The sequence below is a fragment of the Dromiciops gliroides genome, chromosome 4, assembly GCF_019393635.1.
Source record: "Dromiciops gliroides isolate mDroGli1 chromosome 4, mDroGli1.pri, whole genome shotgun sequence".
NCBI classification, from domain to species: domain Eukaryota; kingdom Metazoa; phylum Chordata; class Mammalia; order Microbiotheria; family Microbiotheriidae; genus Dromiciops; species Dromiciops gliroides.
The window spans coordinates 463,530,603-463,554,754 of record NC_057864.1 but is presented as its reverse complement, the minus strand read 5'-3'; the positions used below and the strand labels follow the sequence as shown (position 1 = coordinate 463,554,754).

The following is a 24,152-nucleotide window of genomic DNA, read 5'->3' as shown; positions in this document are numbered from 1 at the left end:
CAAACTTAGTAACTGATATGAAAATTAATCAGGATGTTTACTCACTCTAAATTGATCTTTGTGGGTTTGTTAAGTGCTCTGTGGACAAGGGTTAGTGGTTCTTTGCCCTTGTAGGCAGGATTCATCCTTGACGTCCTATAATTATACCAAAACAGTTCACCTCTAGAGAAGACCTGATTAGACTCAAAACCTGTGTTTGGTCTTCACAGGAAGAAAAACTGAAAACTCTAAGAATTCTAGAAAAGTAGTAGATGGATCAAGTTACGTATAGGGGTCTTGTTCTTGGCTGATGAGTTGGGGACCATTGAGCGGTTAGGGAGGAGAATGTCCTAGAGCTCGTAGTCCTAAATCAGACAGGGTGTGCCTGTACAGACTAGGGGCAAAAGCCTGGGGAGGCAGGAAGAGGAGGCAGCCCTAGAACCTCATGGGTGATGCTCTGGTCTTCTTGGCCTTTCTGTTCAGCAGAGCTTGGAGGCATCCCTGAGGAAATCGATGAAAAAGCCAGGTGGAAGGAAGTCTGTCACAAATCCAAGTCTCTTGGTCCTATAGGATAAACTAAACTCCTCAGCCTCGAGTTTAAAGGCTCCCACGATACGACTCCCTCCTCCCTTTCCCTTCTTTTTCCCCTGTTAATCTCCTTCACGCGCCCTCCATCACAGTCAGATTGTCCTGTTTCTGTACCTTTGCACAGAGTCCTCCCTGTCTGGAATGCCCCCTCTCCTCAGCACCATCTCTTCAAATCCCCGTCTTCCTACAGAGCACATGGCGTGTGCTGCCCTCAGTGATCCTTGTACCTTTCTTCTCTCAACGCTCTTTCCTTCTTGAGATTCCTCTGTCATGGCTTCTGCACGTGAGGGCTCTGTACTGTGGGTAGAAGCTCCTCCAGGGCAAGGCCTGGCTCATTTTTATTTTTATTTTTATTTTTTTTAAGTGAGGCAATTGGGGTTAAGTGACTTGCCCAGGGTCACACAGCTAGTAAGTGTTAAGTGTCTGAGGCCGGATTTGAACTCAGGTACTCCTGACTCCAGGGCCGGTGCTCTATCCACTGCGCCATCTAGCTGCCCCTATGGCCTGGCTCATTTTGCATGTGTTTCCCCCGCACCCAGCTCTGAGTCCACACATGTTAAGTCTTGTTGAATTGAGCTGAGCCCTTCCCTGGATGTTGTCTGTGTCAGACATCACGTGGGTGTCATGGTTCTCATTTGGGGTCTCCAAGGTCCCCATCTGACTTGGGTTATAGCTTCTATTTCCTTGCCAGTAAGAACAATGACTCCCATTTGCCCTTCCGAAAGAGCCTATCACTGGGGTCATAGCTGAGCTGCCTCTGAACCCCAAACCCTCCTAGAAAGGCCTTCTTAGGAAACAAGGGTCATGGATGTCAGAAGTGATGCGAGCACTTCAGTCACATACACCCGAGTCTGCTCTTTCTCCATGAGAGCCAAAAGCATAAAGCAGGAAGGTACTGACTGAGTCTGGACTCACAGCTGGCCCATTCACACCAAAACCCTTGACGTTGATAAAGACAAACACGTGACAGGCATGTGCTGCTTTCTCCCCTTTGTCCCCATTAGCGTTGTCTAGAGAAGAATTAGAGGGGGAGGTTCAGAATTTTAGTGATGAACTACCCGGTGGAGACACTGTGGCCAAGTGTTGGAGAAAGAGCCGAGGGGTGAGCTGCCGGCCTGCAGGTTTCATGGGAAACATAAGAGCTGGAGCAAGAGGAACCCCATAGTTGTGGGTTCACAGCGTCCATCCTCAGAGATTACTAAAGCTATTTTTGCAGCCCATGATAAGGCTGTCAGCAGCAGGAGCAGGCAGCATGCCTCAGGGCTTAGTCCCTTTCCATTTCCATGTAAGGGTGCCTCCAGCTGATACCTTTCTTGGGTAGGTGGGGAGGGAAGACCAGCCAGAACGAGCCAGCATGGTGCAAAAGAACCTCGCTTTGTTATGGCAAAGGCTGCAGTCAGGGGGAGGCCCAGCGTCCTGGTCAGAGTGCCCAGAGTCACTTTATGTTACAATCAGAAGAAGAAGTGTTTTTCCCAAAGTTCAGGCCTAACCCTGTCATTTCTCCCTGCTCAGGACACTCCAGTGGCTCCCCATGGCGCCCAGGAGCAAATACAGCGTGCTCTGTCGACATCCAAGGCCCTTCCTCCCTCCCAGTCTTCTTGTGTCTTACTACCCGACAGCTCCTCTTCGACCTAGTGACACTGCCCTGGCTATCCAGGGAACAAGAAATGGGGGGGAGGCATCTCTGTCCCCCCCACCAGATTGCTCCCCCCTCCTCTCTGCCTGCATGCTTCCCTGGTTTCCTTCAAGTCCTACCTAAAAGCCCATTTCCTACGGGAAGCCTTCCCTCTCTCCATTATTTCCTGTTTGTCCTGATCCCTTGTGTGTATGTGTTTGTTTCCTTGGGGTCTCCTTCATTAGATTGCGACCTCCTTGAGGGCAGGAACTGTCTTTCTGTATCCCCAGTGCTTAGCACAGTGCCAGCACACAGTAAGCCCTTCATAAATGTTTGTCAATCTTTTAAGTGGGTGAGAAACCCAAAGGAGGCCACATAATTGGGCAGGGGTATAAATGACAGTGTTTATGGTCTCCACCTCCAAAGTTTGTTGTCAGGAGAGTGCTTTGGAAACCATGAAGAGTCGAGGGTCAGCTGTTATTATTGACTTATTTCAAATTATTGTGTAAGCACCTGGGGCACAGCTTAATGACCTGATCCCTGCATTTCAGGCCTAGAAAGAGAGTGGATCCCAAGAGGGTAGATTTAGGGTTGGAAGAAACCGTAGAGATTATCTCGTCCAAATTCTCTAATCTGGATCCTCATCTGAAGAAAGGAAGGCTGCAGAGGGGAAGCCACTTCCTATGGGCACACCGGCAGTGGATAGCAAAGGCAGGAGAGGGTCGTGTGCCTAACTGGGGCGGGCAACAAGGCCTTCCCATTGCCCCCAGAACGCAGCCACTGAGAGGCCTGTGCGAAAGCAAAGGGACCCAAGCACACGAGACATCACATGGTGGCAGACTTGGGATCTCGACACAAGAGAACATCTGGGGGGAGTCTGCAGTGCCCAGATGGACCCCTGCCCTGCTTTGGTTCTCCTCCCACCTGAGTCCTCCCCAGTCCCCTTAGCTACAGCTTCATCCGGCACATCCCCCAACACTAGGGGATGCAGAAGGTGCTGTCTTGAGCCATCTTCTCTTCTCTTTCTATACTGGGTGACCTCATTACTCTCATGGTTCTATCATTATCTCCTTGCTCCCAGCTGAGTCTCTTTCCCCGAAGCCTAATCCCACAACAACAGATGCCTATCAGACATTTGGATTGGAGTTCCCCGGGGTCTCTCCAGTTCAGCATGTCCAAAACAGAGCTTGTTCTCTTTCCCCCCAAATTCCCCCTTCTTCCAAACTCCCCTGTCGTTCTCAGACCTTTGTACCTCCCAATTTGGGTGTTACTCTATTTCCTCACTCTCTCACCCCGTGTACTAAGTCAGCTGCCAGGCCTTGTTCTTTCAGTCTCACATATACATTGTCTTCTCTCTTTCCACAGTCCCTTCTGCTACCACTCCTCCCCCAGTTCAAAACTTCACTCTGCCTCACCTGGACTATGGAATCCACCTCCTACTCAGTAAACCCCAGTGGTTCCTTATTGCCCCTGGAGTTGAATAGGCCTCTGCTGAAATCCGACCTTTCCTACAAGGCCCAGACCAGATTCACCTCCTCTGTAAAGTCTTCCCTACTTTTGCCTTGCAGATGATATTCTCTCTGTGTCCTCTGGAGCCCCCATAGTGCTCGGTGCACACTTACCTCCCCTGCCACATCCTGCCATGGGCGTGGTCGTTTCCTGACTGCACCACGAGCGGTGTAGCTTGTTTATCTTTGGACGATAGAATTTAGAGCTGGAAGAGACCTTGGGAGTCATTTCATCTCCTGATTTTGTGGAGGAGAAGATTGGGGCCCAAAGCAGGAAGTGATCCCTAGGCTCACACAGGTGGTAATTAATAGGCCCCAGGTTCAGACTCAGATCCAATGCTTCCTCCAGTGCACTGGCCCCCCTCTCCACAATCATAAATACAAAAAAAAAAAAGAAGAATGACGTTTAAAACATTAGCTCCTTGAAGTGAGTGGAACCGGGAGAACATGACAGCAATAGTGTAACAGTGATCAACTGTAAAAGACTTAGCTACTCTGGTGAATACAGTGATCCACGGCAATTCCAAAATACTCACAATGAAGATGCTTTCTACCTCCAGAGAAAACACTGATGAACTCTGAGTGCAGATTGAAGCAGACTTTTTCCACTTCCTTTATTTTTGCCTTTTTTTTTTTTTTTTTTGCAACACAGCCAACATGGAGATGTTTTGCCTGACATATGGATAATGGGGAGCATATTGTTGCCTTCTTGATGGGTAGAGGAGGGGCTGGAAGGAGGGAGAGAATTTGGAACTCAGAATTTAAAAATTAATATTAAAAAAAACAAAGAAAAGCCATTCATTTCCCCCCTCCCGCCTCTGTAATCTAGTGCACTCCAATATCTTGCCAACTTTGTAGTGTTAACCATGGCTCCTTTGTTGATCTCCATCTAAACAACCACCATCTCCTCCCTTTCCAGCCCAACTGAACGAGAACGCACAGAGAGGTTAATCAAGACCAAACTGAGGGAAATTATGATGCAGAAGGACTTGGAAAACATCACGTCCAAAGAGGTGAGACTTCTGCTTGAGGCTAGTGGATAGATGGGGGTTAGGGCTGGGGGTCCTGCTGGTGGTAGGGAATGGGGTGGTGGAGAGTGAGGGAGGGTTGGTTCAAGGAGGGACTAACATACACACTTAGGTGGAGTAATCTCTCTAACCCTGAAGGAAAATAGGAGGGGAAGGAGATAAAGAAGGGAGGGCAGAGTGGGAGAGGGGACAGACAGAAGTAAATCCCTTTTGAAGAGGGATAGGGTAAAAGAAGACAGATAAGAGAGTAAATGTCAAGCGAAAGAGAAGATAGAGTGATGGATAAATCTTATAGTTTGGGGAATACTTTTGATTAAGGATGTCAGAGTTTGTAAAACCCCTTCTCTTCTTAGATACGCACAGAGTTAGAAATGCAGATGGCATGCAACCTGCGGGAGTTCAAAGAGTTCATAGATAATGAGATGATCGTGATCCTAGGACAGATGGACAGCCCCACCCAAATCTTTGAGCACGTGTTTCTGGTAAGTGCTGCTCCTGCACCCCTGGGCTTGCAGAAGTCCAGCCTCCCACAGCTCTCGGGTAGTGGGTTCTTCTGCATCTCCCTTTTTTTTTTCTTCTGCATCTCTTTTCCATATCCTGGCCATGCCTGGGACTAAACACACGTGCATGGGGATCTCCCTGCAAGGTAATGATGTGCTCTTTAAATCCCAGTCACCATGCGGGTCATCACGCAGATCCTGAGCACCCGCTGATGTGGGACCACCCTGAAGCCACTGTAGATAAGCTGGGGACATGCCCAGCACATTCTTTTCCCAAATGTTCAATGTCTCCTATCATGGCAGGAGGAACCGTGTGATGGAAATTCATAGATGACCCATGACCCAAAAAATTACTTTAGATTTTACCTCCTGCCACAAAATCTTCTACTAGAAAAATGAACAAAGACCTACAAGGGCTTGTTTGAATTTTATTTCTTTTACTAGCATTGAAATGACTAAGAGATGAAGAATGATAAGGTCATGGATCTGGAACTGGAAGAGACCTCAGGGCCCATCTGTTCTCATGGCCTCATATTAGAGATGGAGAAACAGGCCCAGAGAGGTATAGTGATCACCCATGGCCGCATCAGGAGGCCTGTGAGCTTGTGTCCTCTGCCTCCACAGCGCTGGGAGCAGTAGAAGAGAGGAAAGCAGAAATGAGGATAGGACCCCAGATAGGTGCCATCCAGACTTGAGGCTCTGAGTTGTGAGGCCGAGGCTCCCCTGAAGAGCACACGCCTACCCCATGGAGAAGGTCGCCGCTCTGTGCAGCCCCGGAACATTCATGAAGAAGGCGGGGCCTGGAAGGGGCAGGAGAGGGAGGTGCCCCGCTCCCTCCTTTCATGTTGTCTGCTGCTTGTTGCCAACTGTGAATGCAGATCGCACTGCAAAACGTGCCAGTGACCTTTCCATACATGAAGGGCCTGGCTTTGTTGGCCGCTGTGCCTGCTTCCCTCGGGGGATCGAATTCCCTGCTCTTTTGAAAGGTCCCGTACAGTCTGGAAAGGATCTCTGTGTTCTCTCTAGAAGACTCTGAAAGTCCCTGCCCCCATCATCTGAACCCAGCCCTCCCATGGCTTCCACCCTGGCTGTCCCTTCTTCCAGAGGGTGCCCAAGGCCAAGAGACTAGAAGTTATCCCCATCCTGATGTCTAGCAGGCACCCAAGACCCTCCTGGTCCACCCGCCACCCCCGTGTGCTTTAGGGGGACTGAAATCAACTCTTTAGAAGAGGCACCTGATGTAAAACCAAAGCTATTTCCAAGTCGAACAGAAAAGATAAATAAGAGTTGCCCAGAACTGTCCTCCTTTGTGATGTCCCTGGATGTCAGGTGACACAGATCTGACATCTTTCTTTTCACTCACCTCTAACGGAACATTCGTGTTTCCCTCAATGCCATCAGCAGACCAAAGGCGTGTCGCCAGGCCCAGGAGGCCCGTGACCCAGACAAGGGGGAGAAGAACCAGAAACACCCCACGTCACACTCCGTCCTCTTGCAGGGGGATGACTTGGACTAATTTGAACACACTCCTTTCTTGGGAAGTGATACGGGTAAAGCTTGAAGCCTTGTCTTCTGGGATGGACTCATTCATTTCTGCATCTCCAAAACTTGTACTGGTCTCTGAGACAAGCACTGCAGGCTGGGGTTTAATAGAAATAGCAGAGGATTTGACTGAGAGCCTTTTCACTGCATGCTGGTGGGCCTTGGGCAAGTCACCAGTACCCTCTGTGCCTTAGCTTCCTTCTCTCTAAAATGAGGCTGAGGGCCTAGGTAACTGCCGAGCTTCCTTACAACTTGAAATCCTCTTACTTCTATTTCGGCTGCTTTTCCTGGGCAGTTCCCCCCTTTTTGGTCCTGCCACATCATCTGTCCAAAGGGCTCTCCTTCAGAGCATCTGTGTCCCCCTGGGCTTCCCAGAAATTGACAGGGGAAAGCCATCTTGTTACAGCTACAAGTTGGGGGTATTGTCTTTGAGGGCAACTCGCCTTGTGCAGAGCTGCCCTTTGGGGACACACCCAGCCTGGCACAAGGGCAGTAGCAGCATTTCCTCCTCCTGTTGGAGGTGCCCATTCCTGTGGATTCATGTAGAAGGATTTTATTTGTGTGGAAAGGGTTCTGACTGGTATGAAGAGTGAGCTTAAAGGAAATGTGTGGGTGGCTGAGATTAGGAGGAAGCCTGGTCGCCTTCAGCAAGAGAGGCTTCTTCAGATTCTCTACCGAGACTGAAGGCTGTACCCAAAGTCAGCCTCCTGGGACATTGGCCTCGGGAGCAAAGCTGGAGGGGAGGAAGAAGACGCCCACCAAAAAGCAAGCGGCTTCTGGGCAAGGCCCAGGAATGTTGGATGCAGCCAGCAGTTTCACTCAGGAGTGAAAAAAGAGAAACAAAGTCCCCAAAGCAAAATACTCTCTGTGTGGAGGTCAGGGAAGGAGTCCTCATTGGAAAATAAGGCCCTAAAGCGGCTCTTACACCATGGGCCCCGTCACTGCAGAGACAGCAAGATGGGAGATGAGTTAGGAGAAAGAAAACTCACCAGACAAATGGTGAAACATGGCTTCTTTGCCCCTTATCTGGAGACAGGCGTAAACCTACCTCAGAGGGAGAAGCTGTTTGGCAGCAGTACCTCGTGCCCCCCACTTCGTGGCACTTCCTAGGCTGAGAGAAGGAAAAGGGTCAAGAATGGGCTTTCCCCGGCCTGGTCTCTTAAAAGATTTCGGGCTTTGTCTCGGTGCTGGAGTTGGGAACTTTGTTTATATCTTGGGCAGCAATCTGGAGAAGCCTAGGGAGCCCTTCTCAGAAGCAGGTGGTTAAACACACAACATAAAACACACAAGGTTATGAAGAAAACCCATTCTATTGAAATGCAGTCAGTAGACAGCAAGCCTCTGACTGTGTGATGTAGCAGTGGAGCCGAGAACTGACTGCAGGAGTGGTGAGATACCTACAGCAACAGTCTTTTTAGATGAAAATATCTGTGATTTCTGTGGGAGACAAAAGTGATCAGTTCTGCTAAAACTATAGGAGTTTGTTGCCTACTTTCATAATCGAAAGAAACTCTATGTTTCTGTTAAAGATAGTAAAAATAAAGATGGAACTTTTTCCCATCCAAGCTTCCAAATCCCCTGAAACCTATCCACGTGTATTTTGGTGAGGGTGAAAGGGCACATGGTCTCCGGACCCTAAGTCAAGAGCCACTGCCTTAGTGGGTCTCCCAGCAATGCGATACTACATTTGTACGGCTGGTGGTGCCCACCAGACGCTTCTTGAGCTGGAATGTCCTTCTTGGACCGGCTAGAAAAGTGGAGCTTCTGGAAAAGTTGATCCCTATGATGTTTTAAGAGAGTTTTCTCATTAAGGGATTTAGGCCAGGCCATGATGAAAGGAAGGAGAGAGAAAAGATGGAAATTGCAGGTTTTATTTAAAATGAAAAGTGCCCCCAAGATTTTCCACATTGCATGTTGTGAAGAAGATAAAAAACTCCTTGCACAGTTCTCCTGAGGATGATGCAAACCCCACAGCAGAATTATGTCCACATAAGTCAGGCTGGGTCTGTGGGAGGCCCCGGGGTTTGCTATTCATGGTATTTACGTTACCGTCCCCCACTGGAGCTGACCCCGAGGTAGCCCTACACCCTGAGCTGCTCAGCTTTGGCCTGGCTTCACTCGGTCATCAGCTCAGGGCATTTAGATATCTTATTTTCTGTACGATTTTGTTTTCCTGATGAATTCACAAGCCATTTCCAATGACTTCTCTCAGGCAGCTGAGTAGTGCTGCATTTCCCTATTAGGAATTGCATCCTGTTCACTGTTCTTTTTGGGAGCTTGGTTTCTGAACCTAGTGAGGGCTGGGCTGTCATCTCCCTGCCCCCCTCCCATTTCCTGTGGCTTGGTTCTTTTACTTCCTGGGGCCCATTGTTGTTCTTGTTTTCTTTTTAAGTTAGTTACCATTCCGTCCTAAGACTAAATGCACACAGCCGTCAAGACCACTGCCATCTTTCCGTGGACAAGTCCAATGAGCCTGGACTTGATAGGAAAGGGGGAGCTGTCCATCTCCCGCTGGCCTCTTCCCAAAGTGGAAACTTGAGAATCGAGTTGATGTTGTTTCCTAGCGAGTGAACCTCCCCCACCCTCGGCTAATCTAACTCTCTTCTAGGTTGCAACACTTCTTATTGCAACACTTAGACCTGTATCTGATTCAGTCTCTGGATTTTGCAATATCTGCTTTGTTTCCTTTCACTTTTCCCAGTATAACTGTCCTTTCCTATTTTCCGGAAGGATCATGGCAGTTTCCCCTCTGTGGCGCGTGAGATTGTGTCATCCCAGCCTGTCATCCACCACTGGCAGGACCTTCCTTTCGGGCTCACATTACCTAATTTTGTCGTTTTGATTGTGCAGGGTTCAGAATGGAATGCCTCCAACTTGGAAGACTTACAGAACCGAGGGTAAGCACACAATCAAATGCAGCCCTGTGCAAAAATGGGTGCAAAAGCCTCCATTTTATCTAACTTAGTGACATTCTTTCTTACCCTAGAATGTGCAACTCTCATGCCATCTATTCCTGCTCCCAGCTAATACTCATCAGACCTATGAAGCTTAACAAAGAAAGGATGCTCCCATGCTTTTTCAACCCTCTGAGGATACAAAAGGGGAAATAAATGATGTAGACTCAAATGATTTTAGGAAGCAAAACTAAATATCACCATCATGCTCCTTCCTTATTTGGGATTACAAGAACAAACTTTTAGGAACTGGGCTGTAACAGGTATCGTTAATGACCAATAGATAAGCTTCTGAAATAGGGCATATATACCTACCCTAGGTCAAGACACAGACTTCTAAGTAGTAAGGAGATTTGTGTTTTACCAGAGAATCTGGGACCAGGTTAAGCAGACAAAAAGCAAATGACTAACCATCTTCCTTGTTATTTTCCTGGCTGGTGCGTACTGGACATTAGTGGAATCGGTCACCAGCAGGGTCCCTTCCAATTCTAAAACCCTCTGATTTCTGCCTGACTTCCTGGCTAGGGATCAGATCAGTCCAATCAAAGAGGAGAAAATGGTGCTGAGCTCCTGAGAGCAGTCCTCCTGGGCAGAGCTAGGACCAGCGCAGTCTGACAATCAGTGAGCATGGCCGGTCAGTACCATCAGTCACTGCTGTCCTCATCCTCAGGAAACCCACAAGAAAATGTCACCCCCAAGGAAAGAATTCCTAAGAGCTCTGATGCACCAAAAGCTATTAGAGAAGCATCCCACCAAGCAAAGAAACACCGTGAAAAAAACACACTTGAATGAGCCCTTTGGGAATGTGAGAAAAGAAAGGTTTGAAGGGTTTGGCACAGACCAGTAAGAGAGCCTGGAGAAGTGCAGTAACGATCAGACCTCGATTCTGTGGCTCAGCCAGGGAGAAATGGAGAGAAGATGAGGCAGCTGAGAGGCGGGGGCACCGGAACGCTGTGTACTCACGCCCTTGAGCAGGTCTCTGGCCTCAGTGGCTTTATCTGTAGAAGAGGGGACTAGGTTCTGTCTAAGTTCCCTTCCAGTTGGACAGATTTCTCTTGATCCTGTGAACATTTATCCAAAGTCATTCAGCTGATGAGCCTTTTTGCATAGTGCCTGCTTTGCCCTTGACAGTAAAGATGCAAAGGCAAACACGAGACAGCCCTTGCTCTCCAGGAGCTGCCATCCTGTCAACAAACAACATGAACATGGTCTGAGTGTCCCAAGAGCAAGGGCAACCCAGGAGAGGAGGTGGGGAAGATGCTAGTCATTGGGAGAGAGCAGGCTCTTCACCCTTTTGGTAACAAATGAAAATGAGAGAGCCTTCTTAACTTCCTCTCCGCTTTAAAATTCTTCTTGATTCTCCCAGACCCTCAATTTGTCCTAAAGCATTAGTACTGATGACCTGAAAAGAGGAATTGAGATCATCAAAATTAGGGACAGTTCTAAATTAGGCAGAGTTACTGATACCTTGGAAAATGAGAATGCCATTCAAAATCACCATGACCAATTAGATGCAGTTGATCTTACCCAAACAGGATGCACTTCCGGGAGGATCAAGGGGACTCTAGGGGGAAAAAGAAACAAAGCAAACACAAGCTCAGGCAAGGAAAAGCCTGACTGGGCCCTGCACAAGCTGAGGGAGAGTCAGTAACATGGTGTCATTGCAGGGAAAATGGACAGGATACTTTTTTTTGTTTGGTTGGGGTTTTTGTTTTTTTGGTTTTTTTGGTGAAGCAATTGGGGTTAAGTGACTTGCCCAGGGTCACTTAACCCTCATTGTCCCCACCCCCACCCCCAAAAAAAACCTATGACTAAAAGACCAAGAAAAGGTTCTTAGGCTGCATGGTCAGAGGCCCATTGCGACATTACAGATGGTCTGGGTCTCAGTTTGAAAGGGATGCTTGAATCTCAACTCTGCTGTTTTCTACGGGTGTGTCCTTGGGCAAATAAACCGCTTACCTTGTCTGGGCCCTCAGCCTCTTCTGTTTGAAAATGGCAGTGTTGGGCTGCTAGCTGTGTGTGTAGAAGCTGAGGCAAGGCTAAGCCGGCCTTCCTGGGGTGAGTAATAGCTGGCCATAGGACAAGATAGCAGTGTTAGAATCAGGAAGCCTAGAAAAGTAAGACTAAATCAGGCGCTTAATCATTCTCCAAATCTGTGAAATGTTTGGATGAGAAGGATATGGAGCGGTTGGTTTTTGTGTCCACGGAGGCGTGGAGGGGGGAGGAAATAAGCTTATATGAAAGCAGGAAAAATATTGTTTGCACAGCTGGACATTAAGAAAACAAGGCGATAAGATCCTGTAATGGATAATTGAGGTAGGTTGTGTGGTCTCCATCCCTGGAGAGATAAAGGAAATAACCAATCCTCCATTTGGAATGGTTTTATCTTTCCTAAAGAACCTTCCTGAAAGCAGAAGCCTAGACCCAGTTGCCTTCTTCAGTCCCCATTGCGGCTTCTATTCGATAAGGAACAGAATGATGTAAACTGTGTTATAATCCTGGGCCTGCTACTCTGTGACCTTAGGTAACCCAGCCAGATTCCATGGACTTTTCATCTACAAGTAGAGGAGGATTGGATCCTCCAACTCGAACAGTGCTTGGGTTCCAGGATGCTCTGAAATGGGCATCTTTGTTTTAAGCCTCTAGAAGTGAAACTTGAGGTTCAGTAAAGCAAGGCCAACCATCAGATATTCCTCATGAGGAGGGAATCCCTCTGTCCTGTTGCTGTTTCCCCCATAGCTTTCTTTAGAGTTGAGTTGATATTGGTTTTTGTAAGAGGACTTTCTTTAAAAATCTTAGGAATTTGGGGGCAGCTAGGTGGCGCAGGGGATAAAGCACCAGCCCTGGATTCAGGAGGACCTGAGGTCAAATCTAACCTCAGACACTTGACACTAGCTGTGTGATCCTGGGCAAGTCACTTAACTCTCATTGCCTCACCCTCCCCCCCCAAAAAAATCTTGGGAATTTTAATGAACTTACCAGCTCAGTGATGTGACATGACCACCAAGAAAGGGATCGTGTGATCTTAGGCCACGTTGATAGAAGGATATTGTCATAAGAGATATTGTGATAATTATTTAAGAACAATAAGTATATTGTCAAGAAGGATCTTCATATCTATAATGCATTCAATTCTCTGCACCACATTAGGAATACTATTGAGGAATTGCATTATATCTAGAGAAGGGAAGCCAAGGATGATCAAGGGATCCATTGCAGGAACCGGGGATGTTGGACTGTTTCACTTCTGTCTTTATACCCCAAACATTTAGCTCAGTGCCCAGCATATATCAGGTGCTTAATTAATACTTGTTTGTTGGGAATGTTTAACCTTGAGAAGGAAAGACTTGGAGGAAGACATGATTGTCATTTTCAAAATTTGGAAGGATTGTCACGTCAAAGAGTCAGTCGGCAAGCATTTAGTAAATGCCTACCATGTGCCAAGCACCGGGTATACTAGAAGAAGGCCAAAAGACAGAAGGTACCATCAAAGATCTTACAGTCTAATGGGGGAGATAGCGTGCAGACCACTGATCAATGGGGGGAAATAGGAACAAAAAAGGATGGAGCAGTCGGGAGGTGGAGAAGGAACAGTCAGATATGGAGAGGGAGAAAGGTAGAGGACATGTCCTGAAGGCCTAGAAAGGAGAAGATCGAGGAGGTAAAGAATTCTCTTTGTTGTGGTCGGCCACTGATGAGCCGTGTATAACACACCTTATAGCACACACTGAGCCCATGGGGGAGCACTGCAGGGAGGCAGCGTCTGGCTCCAGATAAGGAGAACACTCCGAATAATTCTTTTTGTTTGTTGGTTTGGTTTTTGTTTTTTTGGTGAGGCAATGGGGGTTAAGTGACCCGCCCAGGGTCACACAGCCAGTAAGTGTCAAGTGTCTGAGGCCGGATTTGAACTCAGGTCCTCCTGACTCCAGGGCTGGTGCTTTTCCCACTGCACCACCTAGCTGCCCCCCAATAATGCTAATAATAATTGGAACTGTATTATGGCAGCATGGACAATACTGATTGAATTCGTAGCACTGATTATATGCCTACCATGTGCCAGGGAATCAAAGAGAAGGGAAACATTCTCTGCTTTCAAGGAGCCTCCCTTAAAATAGGGGAGACACTATGTACCTGTAAAAGCATTTCTAGAATGTGCCAAATGAACACAAATACTTGGGTGGGGTGGGGGGAAGACGGCTAGTTGCTGAGAGTTATGAAAGATCTACCAGTTATTGTGGGGGAGGGAAAGGACAGGGTTCTAGAAGGGACACATGCTTTAACTAAGGGTAAGATGGTTGACCTCTATGGTCTCTCCAAATATGAGATTCTATGGCAGGGGCGTGGTGGGGGTGGGGAGAACAGGGACCTTGGTCTCTAGTAATGTATCTGAGAACTTTTGCCATGTGAAAATAAATCGAGCGGCCCAAAGTGCAGATTTGGTACGAGGTAGTTGGATTAACGCTTTTAACTTTCTGATGTCAGCAGATCTGTAGAACCCCAGTGTTCTTCACCGTGCTAACCATTGGAGAGATCAGATGTTTAAATAGGATGGATTCCTTACCCCCTGGGAGCTTACAGGCTAGTAGAGAGAGAACTTCATATGTAGCTGCTCTTCATTCTTCTTGCCTTACCACATAGGCCCGCTGACTATTTAAACCCAGGGAGGCATTGACATCTTCCTGGATCTACTCTATCCTGAGTGTGAGGTATCATCCCAGGGTAGATTTCTGCTCTTTGCCAATATTCTGTTCCAAAAATCTTTTTAAAAAAACAATATAGGAAGGGGCAGCTAGGTGGTGCAGTGGATAGAGCACCGGCCCTGGATTCAGGAGGACCTGAGTTCAAATTTGGCCTCAGACACTTGACACTTACTAGCTGTGTGACCCTGGGCAAGTCTCTTAACCCCAATTGCCTCACCCAAAAAAAAAACCCAAAACAATATAGGAAGCACTTTCTGCAAGGCCTTCAGCTTGAGGGAGCTCTTGGAACCCACCTAAGAACTGTTGCTTCACTGTGTGAGAAACACGATACATTTAACTGAGAGATGCTTAGAACAGAGGAGTGGGTAGCAGAGGATCCTTGAAAGGATCTTCACAAGGCTTCAAATTTTTTTTGTGTGTCTGCTGGTCTGGTGTTATGCATGTGATTTAGAGGCAAGTTATATTAGTCACAATTTTAATGAGAAGAATGGTCATAAAGCAAATAAAATGGTAAACTGCTCTGCAGCTTCTTGGTATATTTTCTAGTTTGCAATAAAATGTGAAGCTCATTCCCTAGAGCTTGCCCAGAAAGGTTGCCTAACCTTCCATAACATGAAAGTGAAGATCAGGTGCTGGGTTTGGCCAGAAGGCTCTCCGGAAGCAAGTTCACCTTTTAGCTTGAAATTCCTACTTCAAATATGCCCAATTCCCTTTTCCTATAACCCTTGTTTGAATTAGATGACGAAAGCCTTTTATTGGATTCCTTCTCCTCTAAGCAGCTTCTTGTTTATTTTCTTTCAGCACTTGAGAAAGGGATCAGTTCTAAGGAAAATGGGAAGTAGAGGATGCTTATTTCTGGGTTTGGATTTGGGTTTTTGTAGCCTGTCACATTGGCCACCAATCAAATCTCTCACTGCTTTCCTCCTAGGGTACGGTACATCTTGAATGTTACTCGGGAAATAGATAACTTCTTCCCAGGAGTCTTTGAGTATCATAATATCCGGGTATATGACGAGGAAGCCACAGACCTGCTGGCCTACTGGAATGACACTTACAAATTCATCTCCAAAGCCAAGTAAGCATGACCCACAGAATTGCATTTTCTTTTCTGTCATTTTCTCTTGCTCTCACCACCTTGAGGTAGGGCTTGGAACACGTGAATACCCTTGAGATGATCCTGGGGAAAAGCTAAGAAAACTGGTTAAAAGAACTGAGGTTATTGTGCCAAAAGAGTAACGTTAATCTTCAGAAACATGAAGGCTTCAGAGGAAGCAGATGTCAGCTGTCTTTACTGTGCACAAAAATAGAGGAAGCTGCCTTAAGCTATAGCAAGAGGAATCTGGATTAGCTAGAAGGAAGAACTATTAGATTGCAATTCTTCAGTCAGCAGAGACATTATATAGCCTCTCTCCTCTATCTCATCCTCTCTGGATTTAAATATTAGATTTAACATTCTTTGGAAATCTTTCCCTACCCTTTAGTTTTATTAAGATGACATTCTAGGGCAGCTAGGTGGCGCAGTGGATAGAGCACCGGCCCTGGATTCAGGAGGACCTGAGTTCAAATGCGGCCTCAGACCCTTGACACTTACTAGCTGTGTGACTCCGGGCAAGTCAACCCCAATTATCTCACACACAAAAAAAAAAAAGTTATTCTAAATCAGGGGTTGGCAAACTACAGCCATGGGGCCAAATCTGGGCCACACCTATACAGAAATACAGTCCACCTGATGAGAATGCCTTTTACATTGTTGAATACATTTTTTAATTTTTTTTTTTTTTGGCGGGGCAGTGAGTATTAAGTGATTTGCCCAGGGTCACACAGCTAGTAAGTGTCAAGTATCTGAGGCTGTATTTGAACTCTAGTCCTCCTTGATCCAAGGCCAGTGTTTTATTCACTGTGCCACCTAGCTGCCCATGAATACATCTTTATTATCCTGTCCTCTAAATGGTAAGATTTTCACCCCTAGGTCCTTTTTAAAAATAAATAAATATATATTTCTTATTTTAAGTGGCTTCTCTCTTGTATGGACAATATGTCTTTTATACCTGTAGATTTTCTATTTGTTTTCTTTAATCATAGAACTTATGTCGTGTGATGTTTAAAATCTAAATTGTGGTCGCCTTAAATTAGAAGCTTCAGCACCAGTCTTTGGGCATTAAACATTTATTAAAGCATAGAGGTATTCACAAGGAGTTCAGAAAGTTAAGAAAAAGAAGTCCTACCTAGCCTAGAGTTCCAGCCTGGTTGGGTTCTCCCTCAAGTCCTCCTCCAGGAGCCTGCTTTAATCAGGAACTCCCCAGCAAGCTGATTGTGGAAGCTTTTTATAGGTCTGGGGGCGGTCCTTACACACTGCTTCAAGCTGATTGGTTGGCCTCATCCAAATCCATTGGCTTTGAAGGTGTTCTCAAGTTGAGTTCACAGTCTAGCTTCTGAGAACAATACCTTCTTCAGGGCTAGCCAGGTGTGATTACAATCCAGTTAGCTTGAAGTAGGCTAATCAGCGGTCAATCACTCTCACTTGATTCAGTCAGTCTAGATTAATCTCTGGTGGGTCTTTGAGTATCTGCTAAATCCCGTTATTTCATCACAGTTGGAAAGTGCCTTCATCAGCAGTCTTATCCATATACTACCCATCCCAACCTGGCCCATATCTTCAGGCAGGATCATGTTTAAATCATCCCTGGGAAGTAGGAATCTCTTGCTTTTAAAGCTCTCCAGCAGAGCATCTATGACTTCTCAGTACCTCCATGGCAGACCTCTTTATGAAACTGACCCAGACTGGGACCCCACTCAGCTACCTGGGGATCAGTGTTTGGAAATGTGTCCCAGGAGAATGCCGTCCCTCTTGGCCTAACGATTCCACTCTTTGTTTTCTACATTTGACTCTTCTCTGAACCCCTAAACGTCATGGGTGTTCTCTAGGTCAGAGATCTACTCAACGTAAATGTGCTGGATTTGTCATTCAGAGCTTGCACTCAGCCAGTCAGGATGCTTCCTGACAAAGGGCTAAGTCTAGATGGGGATGTTTGAATACCCCCCCCCTCCCATTTGTCACTAACAGCAGTCTAATCACTGCCTCTCCTTCTGCCATGGAAGAGAGCAAGAGGAAAAACAGACCTCACAAAGTACAGCTTTTCCCAAAACCCAGAAAAAGAAGGGTTCAAGCCAATAGCCAGGTCATTGCCAAAGCCCAGAGAATTCACTCCTTTCTTCGGCATCTTTCTCAGGCTTAGTCTTAGAAAATCAGAAGGTTCCGTAGTCATAAGGGACCTCAGGGATGAGTCCAACTTTTCCTTTTATAAGCAAAGAATCAGAGGGCTGCCGGCCTGTCACGGCTGAGACAGAACCCCTCCATCTGTGCTCCAGGTTGAATAATATCTATTCTTTTCATTGTTCCTGCTGGGTCTCACTTTGCAGCCCCTAGTGATAGCAGAGGCTCCCACAGGCTGTCCCCAAGCACATGCTCCATCCTTGAAGCTACATTTTAGGAGTCAGAAACCAAAGAATGTTCCTGATGTTAATTTCTAAGTAATGGCCTGATGAGCTCCTTGAAAAGCTGAATGGGAGGGAGCATTGCTAAGCAGAGAAACAACAACTTCAAACTGATCGCTTCCCAACATGTGGCATGGAGAGAATTGCACGTCCACCCATTGGGTGGTCCAGCTCAAGCCGTATTAACGGTATATTCCCTCCATAGAAACTTTTTTTTGGCGGGGGCGGTGAGGCAATTGGGGTTAAGTGATTTGCCCAGGGTCACACAACTAGTGTGTCTGAGGCCGGATTTGAACTCAGGCCCTCCTGAATCCAGGGCCAGTGCTCTATCTACTGTGCCACCTAGCTGCCCCTCACAGTGACTTTTAGAATTGCTTTTTACTCATGGTTTGCATAAGCGTGTGTAGCTTCTCCGACGACTGCAGGCATAAACTGGGAGCTTGATCCATTAAAGAAACCTGGGCATGATGGGAGACAAATACAGAGCACGTAGCAACGCTTGCATCGGAGTCACTTGGCATTAGCTCACTTACCAGAAGTGAAACTCTCCAGGTGCTAGAAATGAGTTAAATGTCATTCAGTGATTTGGCAAAAACTCAGTGGTGCCACTAGGTGGATTCAATGCAGTCAGCATCCATTTAGGCACCGGCCATATCCAACACCGGATGCTGAGGAAGGCAGAGACTAAGTCCTTGTCTTCGGGGACCTTTCGGTCTTGGAGAACTAAGACCTGAAAGTCGTGCATCAGAGAGAGGCCAGCAGTGTGGTTCTAAGCCCATGCGGCTACTGATCAGATGAGGACTTCACACCACCTCTTCTCTCAGAGGCCCCAAATCTTCCAGCCAACATTCTCTGAATTCGTAGAGCATTTCCTCATCTAGAACACACTTGTATTTTAGCACGTCTGAATAATTGCTTTGTAGTATTATTTCAGTATTTTATGTATGTGCCTGCAGTATCCCTAACTAGACTGTAAGCTCCACATGTCCACTCTTACTGAATGAGTGACTCCTTGTACAGAAGCTTGATACCCCACACACATACACACACACACACACACACACACACACACACACACACACACACACACACGGCATTTTTTGACTTGGTAGAGTAGATCTTTGGCTCAGCTTATATCCAGTGAAACAAAAGTTACCTGGATCATCATTTATTTTTACGTCCTTAAAAAGCCACTTCTTCCTGAACAGACAATAGAATTGAATGCAGTGGATGTAACTTGTGCAACCCATGAGTTAGAATAGCCCAATTGCAGAATGTCTTGGTCCAGACTGCTCTGCCCTGGGATCGTCAGGTGCTTCTGGTTTTGTTTTTTCCTCCTCCCCCAAAGCTAGATGGTTGGGTCACAGTGTTGTGAACAGTGATATCTAAGAACGTGTTTGGACATGGGAGAGGAATTAGTTTCATGTGGCTCGTGTTTTCCTCCCAGGGACAAAACACCTGCTGGAACTTACCAAGAGACTGTTCAGGACATTTCTAGATGCAATGAATCACTGTAGTTCTCAAGAGGGCGATTGGCAGAGGTTAACAAATCCCTCTGAGGTCGTTGGGGGTGTTGACCTACAGCACAGCGCAATGGAGCCAGCTTCTAGTAGATGTCCAGCTTCACCAATTTTACCAGGAGGGGTTTTCTCAGGGCTAGTGGCCCTGCCCCTTGCCCTGTGTGATTACAGAGATATGTGTATACATAGAAATATTTTCCAGAAATGGACAGCAGAGGTTTGAGATGCAGCTTTCAAAATATCTTCTTCTATCTCTTTCCCCCTAAATTGGTGGCACCAGGAAACATGGCTCTAAATGCCTCGTGCACTGCAAGATGGGGGTGAGCCGGTCTGCCTCCACCGTGATTGCTTATGCTATGAAGGAGTATGGCTGGAACTTGGACCGTGCCTATGACTACGTGAAGGAAAGGCGAACCGTCACCAAGCCCAACCCCAGCTTCATGAGGCAGCTGGAGGAGTACCAAGGAATCCTGCTGGCCAGGTGAGTTTGAAGCTACTTGGAGATGAAAACTGTCCCCAACTTAACAAGGGGCATCTAGCCAGGGGCTCTGGCTGTTGTGGTTTGGTTTGGTCCAAACCTGGTGCAACTCAGAAACTCTGGTAGGTTCTAGGGTCCTTCAAGGTCAGTCAGTCAACAAACATCCTAGTACTTTCTCTGTGCCCCACATCGTGATCACACAGCCAGCATCTGTCTTGTGTAGGACCTTAACCTAGGTTTTCCTGACTCGTTGTTGCTAGTCCATACAACACAGTGCTTCTCCTTTTGCACACAGTAGGTGCTTAACCAATGTTTGTTGAATTGAGCATAATGTATTAGCTTAATCAGAAAGTCACATGTCTATCTCTCAGTTGAAGTAGGAAGGCTTTTTCAGACAAGCCATTTCTGCCAATAGTTTGGCAGCAGGTCACAAAACTTGAAACAGAAAACTTGTCCAGTGATGAATTTCCCTTGCCTTGATGATCCCAATATGGTGACCCTGTCTGCTGCCATTCTTCCCCAAAAGATGAAGTGGTTGTAATGGAGTTTAGGCCTGGCTGAGGAAGGTCCTGGATGCCTGCAGCTCTGCTTTGCTGGGGTTTGTTTAGATTTTCCATTTAGGCCTGGACTGAGGTCGTTATTGGCTGTGTAACCAAACCGGCTCAAAGCACTTGGGCCTGAGGCCAGGCTTTACTCCACTGAACCTCATGACCTGAAGCCTCTTCTCCAGATTCTGGGCAGTGTTTCCTCTGAGAAAAATAACTCAGGCAGCTTTTCCAAACCTTCCCGGGCAAAGGGACCACCCTCTCACCCCCAGTAGCATTGTAGAAATAAGGCCACAGCACGGCATCCTGGCTTCCACTTTAGAAAAATAAAACCCCAGCCTTGTTATATACTCAGTGTTAGCATGACGTCATCTGAACTGTTCCGCTAGGAGACTGGAAGAGTACCCTGGTCTCCTCAGCTCAAAGTGAGCATGCGGGATGGTGTGGGGCTTGGTGACATTTGTCAATTCAGTTTGGAAAGTCGTTCTCAGAAGTCTTTGTTTTAAGTATGTGAGGGTTTGGGAAGCCACATAATATCATATATTCTTAGACACTGAAAGAAGGCTGCTTGGCAGTGTCCTTGCATGACCCAGGGAGAGGAAGGACACTTTGTGTGCTGCCAGCCTCAGTGTTTGTTGGGTAATCGCAGCTACTTCAAGTGGTTGAGACATCTGTGTGGGGGCTTGTTCTGGTGGGTAGTTTGATATGGGGCATCAAGAACGGATAGAAGGATCCCTTACTCCCTCCTCCCCCGTGATTCCTGGCCATCACGGGGCTGGTGTGTGACGGCAGAGGGACACAGCCCTGCCCCTCAGCTCCTTCAGTGCTGTGAATCAACAGGCACTGATGATTAAGCTCACATGTTCATATGAAAAAAAACACAAGAGCTCCTCATGGACTCAACCTGTCATTTCACAGTTACATCTGGAGCTCCCAGTAAATTGGCAGCTTCTCTACGATTTCTTGTGCGAGAGAGGGATACCGGTGTGGGGGTTCCCAGGACCACCCAGCCGGGGTGTGCCGGGAGTGGCACTTGGGCCCTTGGTCTTCCAGTTCTGTCTGTAGAAAAGATAGAAGTCAATCCAGTGAATACAATGTCATTTGAGGGGGAGGAAGCAATTAGGAAAGGCCTTGTGTGGGAGATCATGCTTGGGCTGAACTTTGAAGAGACTCTACAAGGTAGAGATGTCAGAAAGAAGAGTGCATGGAGCCAATGCAAAGACAGACTAGAGAGTGAAGGGGGCATATGTGAGAAGGAGTGAGAAGGACAGCTCACAGAGGATGAGTGAAGAAAGAGTAACGTATAATAAGGGGTAGAGTGGATCCAGGTGGTGACTGTGGGCTCTTCTTGCCAAACAGAGGAATTTGCATGTGTTTCTCACAGCCGCTGGGGTTCATTGAGCTGGGAAGAACTCGATCACTCACTCAGTCACTCTTGCTGCTGTGTGGAGGCAGGGTCAGAGAGGGAAGAAATTTGAAACAGGGAGACTAGTTAGGAAACCCCTTTGATCCTCCAGGTCATGGGTGAGCTCAGGCATTGGCCATATGGATAAGGAGAAGGTGTTGGGACATCAACCAGACTTGACACCCGATCGGCCCCTGGCACCCCTCCCCCAGCCACGGTCCCCTCACTCAAATGGGGATTCCACAGGGCCCTGCTGGTGGGCATTTCTTTGAGTTGGAGAAGCAAGATCTGGTGGCACTGTGTGGCTTCTGCCTGAAGAGAGCCTGCCTGCCCACCTGCCCGCCTGCCCACCTGCCCACCTGCCCGCCTGCCCACCTGCCCGCCTGCCTACCTGCCCACCTGCCCGTAAGAGGAGAGAATGCGGGTAGGGTGAGCAGCCAAGTGACACCAAAGCCGGCCTCCTGCTTTAAAACACAGCTAACTCTGTAACAGAACCTTTGGAAGTAGGAGAGAAAATTCCTTAGAAATTCCTAAATATTTCTGGGAAATAATAGTCTCAAGTAGACTTTTCACAGAAATTCCATTTGCTGCCCGATGCCTCCAATGTCTTTTCACATCTACCCTCAAGACTCCCTAAGGGCCAACCCAGTGCTTTCACAGGTGCTTGGTCTTGGCCTGCTTGTGCCTGTGGTTAGCCTGGGATGGGGAGGCATTGGTATCAGAGAACTGAGACCTTACCGGGCACCTCAGCCAGCCCCTCACTTTACAGAAGAGGCAGCCTGGGCCCAGAGAAGGGACTCGCTCAAAGACAACCAGCCAGGTCTCCTGATGGTCCGTTCAGAGCCGCCTGCTCCTGCTAGGCCCGAGCATCCTAACCCTTGACCAGTTGATGTCTGAAGAGTCTGACATTTATGCCACATCTTTGAAGACACCAAGTGAGGAGAAATCCATTAGCTCTCCAAGCAGCATCCCCACCCCCTTGGATAATTCTGATTGCTGAGGAAGCTTTTCTGTCCATCTCTGCAGCTGTTTGTTCCTGTTTCTGCCCTCGGGTCAAGCAGAGCAAAGCCAGTCTTGCCTTTGAGCTCCCAGCCCTCCTCTGTGGAGATAGCCACGCTGTGCCCCTCAGTCTCTCTCCTCCAGGAGTCTGATCCCCAGCCCCACCCTCCATTCATACGAGAAACACTCAGCAAGTTCGCTTTTTGTACAAGATCTACAAAGTCTACAAAGACAAAAACTCCTTAGGGTGTTCCTAATCTGCTGGGCGACAGCAACAGATGCCCAGATCGGTAAGTCATAACTGTGACTGGGCCAGACCTGGAGCAAGCAGAGGAGGCCTCTTGGAGGAGGTGACACTTGAACTGAGCCCTGAGGTGAGGGAGGGATTCCACGGGGCAGTGGGGAGCATGGGCAGCATTTCAGGCATGGAGAACTGCCCAGGCAAAGCCCTGCAGGGCCAGACAGAAGGCTGCCGTGGGACAGCTGATAGGCCTTGTGTGGAGAGGGCCTTCCAGTCATGTCTTATCTTAGAAACAGTGGGGCCCTAGAACTTCTTGAGCCAGACAGCGAGTGGCATGGCCAGGCTCAGGGTTAGAGAAGCCTTTCTCTAGCAGCAGAGTGAGGGTAGAGTAAAGAGGAGCCCCCAGCCCCTGGCTAGGCATGTGACTGTGTGGGCATACACCTCTTCAGGTGGCAGTTGGACTGGCTGATTGCCGAGGTCCCTCCCACTTGGCAAAGGTGGCGATCTCACGCCGGTCTCCCTTTGTTCATGCACCAGAGAGCTAGCTAGTCTGTGTCTTTCCTAAAGGGAGATGCACAGCTACAGTCTGCAGTCTCGATGTTCTCTCGCCAAGAAAAGACCGCCGGACAATCACTTCCCTCCCTCTGAACACTGCAGCCCAAGGGGGGTTAACTTTGGGACTGCCGTGTCAGCAGCAGAGGATGAGCTTCCCGAAATCAGGACCATGCAGCTCTTTTTGTTTGTATTCCCTGCACTTAGCACAGTGCAGGAGTGAACTTAGGGCTTGGTAGATGCTCTTCATTCATTCATTCATTCACGCCCCCCCCCCACTTCTCTCAGTTAACTAGCTTTGAGCCCAACACCCTCTAAAATTCCCATTTCTGTGCTCAGCCGCTCTTCCTCCCCCAAGACTGGTGAAGCTGGTGCTCTGAACCTAAGGGCTCTTTGCTGGCATACAGCTCTGTACCCCAGAAATTTAACTGCGATGACACTAGGCTCCCTGTTGTTCCTGGAACAATTTGTGACTATCACTTCCCCGGAAGATGTGTGTGACT

General features: G+C 47.7%; 1 protein-coding gene across 2 annotated transcripts in view; it reads left to right on the top strand.

Moving 5' to 3' along the window:
- Window positions 1-24,152, top strand: part of SSH2 (slingshot protein phosphatase 2) — a 106,005-nt gene that overhangs the window by 68,606 nt on the left and 13,247 nt on the right. For both annotated transcript variants that reach the window (XM_044001789.1, XM_044001788.1), the window contains exons 8-12: window positions 4,610-4,703; window positions 5,072-5,200; window positions 9,611-9,657; window positions 15,343-15,489; window positions 19,710-19,910. In XM_044001789.1, coding sequence (XP_043857724.1) covers window positions 4,610-4,703; window positions 5,072-5,200; window positions 9,611-9,657; window positions 15,343-15,489; window positions 19,710-19,910 — 618 coding nt within the window. The remainder of the gene's footprint in view (window positions 1-4,609; window positions 4,704-5,071; window positions 5,201-9,610; window positions 9,658-15,342; window positions 15,490-19,709; window positions 19,911-24,152) is intronic.